The sequence below is a fragment of the Zalophus californianus genome, chromosome 1, assembly GCF_009762305.2.
Source record: "Zalophus californianus isolate mZalCal1 chromosome 1, mZalCal1.pri.v2, whole genome shotgun sequence".
Lineage (NCBI taxonomy): Eukaryota > Metazoa > Chordata > Mammalia > Carnivora > Otariidae > Zalophus > Zalophus californianus.
Window position 1 is genome coordinate 30,111,316 of NC_045595.1, and position 5,231 is coordinate 30,116,546.

Here is a 5,231-nt window from a genome sequence, read left to right on the forward strand (position 1 = left end):
CACCAAAGAAAAACTTGGCACCACGTGTAGGCCGATGTAGACCTTTGCTCCCTCGCTCCCGGTGTGTATGGGGTGGGGGGCTCTTAATATGCAGGCGCCGCAGGAACCCCGGTTTGGCTTCACCCTGGTCCCAGCGCCCCAAAGGAAGTCGCATTTGGGCAGGGAAATGCTATAAACGCCTATTTCCTTCTCATTCTTTGGGGTTGCCGAGCTGACCCGGAGGCGGAGGGGGGGGGGGAGAAAACGAGCACGAGTGATTCTGTTTATTGTGTTAGACATGTATATATTCCGAGTTCGCTTGTACAGGAGGATTTACATGGCTGTATAAAGATGGCTGGGGGCGCCGCGCTCTTCCGGGGCGTTCACGTGACAGGCTGGGGTGAAAACCCGCCGCCCGAGGAGAAGCGGAGGCCTGGAAGGAAATGCGTTTCAGCGCACTGGGTTTAAATAAGTTTCCCGAATACACAAAGGTGGGAGCCACGCGTTTGCTGCCAGTCATCGAGGAAACGTTTAGCTTTCCAAAAAATATGCTGGTTTCGATAAATAGATTTTAGCCTCTCTGCTATAGTTTTTTTTTTTTTAATTTTCTTTGAATTTTAGAAATAAGTTTATACGTGTGATCTGTTTTGGGGCTGGATGGGGCTGGAAGGGAGGGCGAGGCAGTAGCTCTCAGCTCTGCACTGTCCGAGTAAGGTCCTTTGTGGAGGGCGCAGTAGGCCCCACGCTGTCGTGGAGTTTGCGCACGTGTTTCTTTAAGTCAAAGTTTCTGCAAAACCCTTTGCCGCAAGTGGCGCACGTGAAAGGCTTCTTGTCGTTGTGGGTGTGCATGTGGAAGGTCAGGTTGTAGACCTGGTGGAAGGCCTTGTTGCAGATGGTGCATTTGTACTGCTTCTCGCCGCTGTGGGTCAGCTTGTGGTTCTTGTAGTTCCCTACGGGAGACCAAAAACAAAAAAGGAGGGCGGGGGGAATGAAGTAGGACGCCCCCGCCACCCCCCGAGCGTCCCGGGGTTGGCTCAGGTGCCCGCGCAAAGAAGGCGACGCTTGGCTAGGCGGGCGCGACCTCTCCGAGTGAAGAAGTTGTCAAACTTCGTCTGCGTCAAGCCGAAGGCTCTCACGGCAGGATGGAGGGCCGAGTCCCCGCGTGGCCGCCCCGCGCCCCTGCCCCGCCCGGTGCACAGGCCCCGCGCAGCGTCCCTCCCGCTGTGCTGGGCTGGCGGGGAAACTTTTGCACAACCCAGAGACGCACCGGGTCCTCCTCCCCGCGGCTGCCTCGCTGGAAGAAATTCGCACGAACCCGGGCTTCGTCCCTCAGTTTCTGTTTATCTTCTCATTTTAAAAGTTACTCCCTCTGGTCCACCCCCCCCCCCCCCCCCCCCCAGCTACCACCTGGAGATCCAAAAGTGCCTTGGAAAACCCAAGCTGGGCGCGCCTGGCCTGGAGGTGTTGGGGACAGGAATGGTTTCCCCCAGTCTTGTTATTCCCAGGAGGTGGAGTTTGCCTCGATTTTTTTTTTTTCATCTGAAAGGGGTGTCCCGGCTACAAAGACAAGCTTTTTCTATAGGGCAATAGCCTCTCTTTCTCCTACTTCCTTTCCCTCGGCCCCTTTCTTTCTTCCCACCTCCCAAACTCGGAGTCTCCCCGTGCAACCAGCCTGACTCCAGCGAGGTTTACTAACCCGGCCCGAGGAGCTCCCACCCAAACCCGTCACAACCCGATTCCAAAGAAATGCTGCGCCCGAGCTTCCAGCTCTCACGCTCCCTCTCTGCGGATCCTTCTTTGCCTTCCCGCTCGCAGCGACCCGCCGAGTCCCGAGGTGAGAGGTGAGGAGAGGGCCTCGCCCCGCACATTACCTTTTTGGTGAAAGCCTTTGCCGCAAAATTCGCAGACGAAGGGCTTGTAGCCCGCGTGGATGCGGATGTGCGTGTTGAGCGTGGAACTGCGGTTGAAGGCTTTGCCGCACTGGTTGCATTTATGCGGCTTTTCCTGCGGAAAGGGGCGCGCGCACAGTAAGGCCAAGGCCCCGGCCAGGAGAGGCCACCTCAGGGGCCCCTTGAAGGGGTACCTTGAAGGGATACGGGGCCCCCGGGAGGGATAAGGGGAACCCTTGCCACCGTCGCTCAGGCGCGGGGTGTTGCGCGCGGGCCGACCTGGACCCGGGGGCCACGTACCTGGGTGTGGATAATTTTGTGTCTGCAGAGCGTGCTGGCCTGGCGGAAGCCTTTGCCGCAGACTTTGCACACGAACGGTCTGGCTCCGGTGTGGACCGGCATGTGGCGGGTGAGGTTATAGTGCGCATTAAACACCTATGGAAGGACACGAGGGGGCCTTGTGGTGTGTCCGGCCGAGAGAGGCTAGAATCAAACTGGGGAGGCCACAGCCTACACCCCCCAACCAACAGTCCCTTCAGAAACCAGAGCCCTTTTCATTTCGCAAAGCGCTTCCCAGCCCACTGCGCACGCCAGTCCCGTGTGGCCGCTGACAACGACATCCCCATTTTACAGAATGGGAAACTGAGGCCCAATAGGCCCCCAGTGTGAGTAGTAGGTAGCTACTGGGGAGCTCCTGAACTTGAGAAAAGGGCGGTCCAGGCTGCCTCAGGGAAGCAGCTGTCCCTGCTCATCCCTCCCATCCCCCCGCGGACCCGGGGCCTCACCTTGCCGCACACCTCGCAGGTGAAGTTTTTGGGCTTGCCGTCCGCAGAGCCCCCAGGCAGCTTGCTGTGGCCCTTGACGCCACCGCGATCGGCGGTTAGAGCCGAGTTCTCCTTCAGCACCTGCTCCAGCGGCGCGGGCAAGCGTTCCTTATGGGCATAGGGGGCCGGATGGGGGAACTTGTCCGCGGCCAGGCCGGCCAACTTGGCATTCTCCAGCAAAAAGAGCTTGGGGTGCGCAGCCAGGGCGGCGGGGGCCTGTGCATTGAGGAGGCCGGATGGGAAGAGGTGGCCTCCGAGGAGCTCAGACGGCGGGTACGCGGCAGAGTCCAGGTAGTTGAAGTAGTAGAGCGAGCCGCTGGCCGGCAGCCCCACCGCCTGGTTGATGACCTGCGGCTTGATGACCCTGCCCGCCGGCAGCGCAGACGGCGCCAGGCCCAGATCGGCCTTGCAGCACACGCCACAGTTGGTTTTGCACAAGCCGCTGGCGCCGCACACCGGGGCCCCCCCGCCACCGCCGCCACCGCCGCCGCCGCCGCCTCCTCCTCCTCCACCGCCGCCCGCCCGGAGGCTGCTTTTCCAGAGCTCGGAGTAACTGAGCAGCGTCTTGGACGGCACCTCGTAGCCTAGGGGCTGGAGGGGGATCATACAGGGCAGCGGCGAGCAGAGGTTGAGCAATTTCTTGCCCTGGCCGCCATCTGCCTCCAGCGTCCCCGGCCGGGGCTCAAAGGGCGCACGGGGCTCCGACGTCTTAGCCATGATGCGCTCGATGGAGAAGGCCAGCGTCTTGGAAGTGGCCGGCGACGCTCCAGCGCGCGGGCAGGCCGGGGGCACCATGGTCTCCAGGGAAGCCGAGCTGGCCATGGCGCGCTGAGCCGAGACTTGCCGCGCCGGACTGGGCCAGGGCGCAGCCTCTCTCCTCCTAAGTCTGCATTCCGGAAAAGGCAGGGAGGGAAACCGCAATTTAATAAGCACCTTGTCGGGTCCAGGTCACCCATTTGCATTCAAATGAACAGGGGCAGAACAAAGTGCACCCAAGGGTACCAAATTACCGCCCATTAACCCGGCGCGCAAAGGAACCCACCAGCCCCTGCCCTAAGACTTTGAAAGGGGGAAGAAGGGGGAGGGTTTACAAAGGAAAAGGAGAGAGAGAAAAAAAGAAAGAAAGAAAAGAGCCTCAAATTAACCCCCCCTGAGCCGTTCCCTGGACCCTGGCCTCCGCCACGCGTGCGGGGAGCTGGACAGTGAAGGGGCAAAGTTAAAGAGGACCAGGAGAGCCACCTCGCATTTACCTCTTTCCCCCACCGCCAAGGAGATGCGTTCCGAGCCATGCAGCGTGTCTCCTCTGTCACATTTTGATGGCAAACATCTTCCCCTCCGCGTGAGATCACTGTCTTTTACATTCAGCTGACATCACATGAAGTCACTTGAAGTGGAATGACATGGGCGGCGGCGCGGCTCCCGTAGCGGCCCCTGTGTTCCCCCGCGCCTGCCGGCCGCCGCCGCCACCGCCCCTCAAACTTTAAAAGGAGGCAACTGGCGCCCGCGCTCCCCTCGGGAAAGTGCGAGCGGTTCGCGAATCGGGAAGGAGGGAAGAGACGGGAGGGGGAGGGGGAGGAATCGTGATGGTTTTGCCGGTGGAAAGAAGGTGGGGGGAGCCCAAACCCAGGCAGAGTTCCGTGCGTGATTCACAACTTTGGGGGCCTATAGGTTTGAGGGACGCGGGGAGGGCAGAGGGTCCTGCACGCGCCGCCCCAAAGGGCCCCTGGGTGTCCGTCTAGTCGCTGAACTATCCCTTAGCCCTCTGCAGCCGAGCTGGGCATCGTGCTAATAAACTGCCATTTAGCCACGGAGCCGGCGCCAGCCCCGAACACGCGCAAATGATAATTACCTCATTAGGATGTGGCGCATGGACGCGGGCGCCGCGTTTGGAGGGGGGAAACTTGTTAATGGGGAAATATTAATTTATGCAAAAACAACGAGCTCGCCTTGGCCGGCGTCGGGGGTCGGGAGAGAGCTCCCGCCGCCTAAGGACGACCCCGTAGCGTCCGGAAGAGCAAGGCCGCGCGCCCAGATCCCGGGGGCCTCAGCGCCCGGCGGGTGCGCCTCCCCCTCTCTGGCCGACTCCCCGCCTGCGGCTGGGGGAGACTGCACAGCAAGCTGGAGGACTGTTTGAGATCCTAATCGATCAGAATCGCTGATTTGTGATCGGGTTTCTGAGGCAAAGCTGGGCTCCGCGGCTGGTTTAGGGCTGCGTGCGGGGAGGATCCGGAGGGCAGCTCTCCCGGCTGATGGGTACTTACTGTTTGTATAATTGAGAAGGTCCAATCTCCACCTGTTTAAGGAGCAGATTGAAACAGCAGAACCTCCCCTGGATCCTATTAAAACGTTTTTCCTCCTAAGGCCATTCAGTCGAACCAATTTTCCGAAGTGATTCATAGAGCTGAATTCTGCCAAGGCAGCTCTTTCACTTTTAGCCACTAAAGCACCGCGTGGAACCGGGTTTTGTGTTTTTCTAAAATAAAGAGAAGGATTATCAGAGGGGAAAGGGAGGGGGCTTGAAGGGGGGCGGGCAGAGACT

The 5,231-nt window shown here is 59.9% G+C and overlaps 1 protein-coding gene across 2 annotated transcripts; it reads right to left on the reverse strand.

The window, feature by feature from the left end:
* Positions 1-256: 256 nt before the first annotated feature.
* Positions 257-5,021, reverse strand: FEZF2 (FEZ family zinc finger 2). 2 transcript variants are annotated; one of them, XM_027585696.2, is made up of 6 exons: positions 4,954-5,021; positions 3,943-4,076; positions 2,654-3,578; positions 2,169-2,303; positions 1,851-1,983; positions 257-929 (listed from the first exon to the last, which is right to left on the reverse strand). In XM_027585696.2, the coding sequence occupies exons 3-6, from the start codon at positions 3,512-3,514 to the stop codon at positions 670-672; spliced, it is 1,389 nt and encodes a 462-aa protein (XP_027441497.1). In that variant the 5' UTR covers positions 3,515-3,578; positions 3,943-4,076; positions 4,954-5,021; the 3' UTR covers positions 257-669. The 2 variants fall into 2 exon arrangements, with proteins under 2 accessions (XP_027441497.1, XP_027441496.1); XM_027585695.2 differs by lacking the exon at positions 4,954-5,021 and having other exon boundaries at positions 3,943-4,321.
* Between the last annotated feature and the right edge of the window lie 210 nt (positions 5,022-5,231).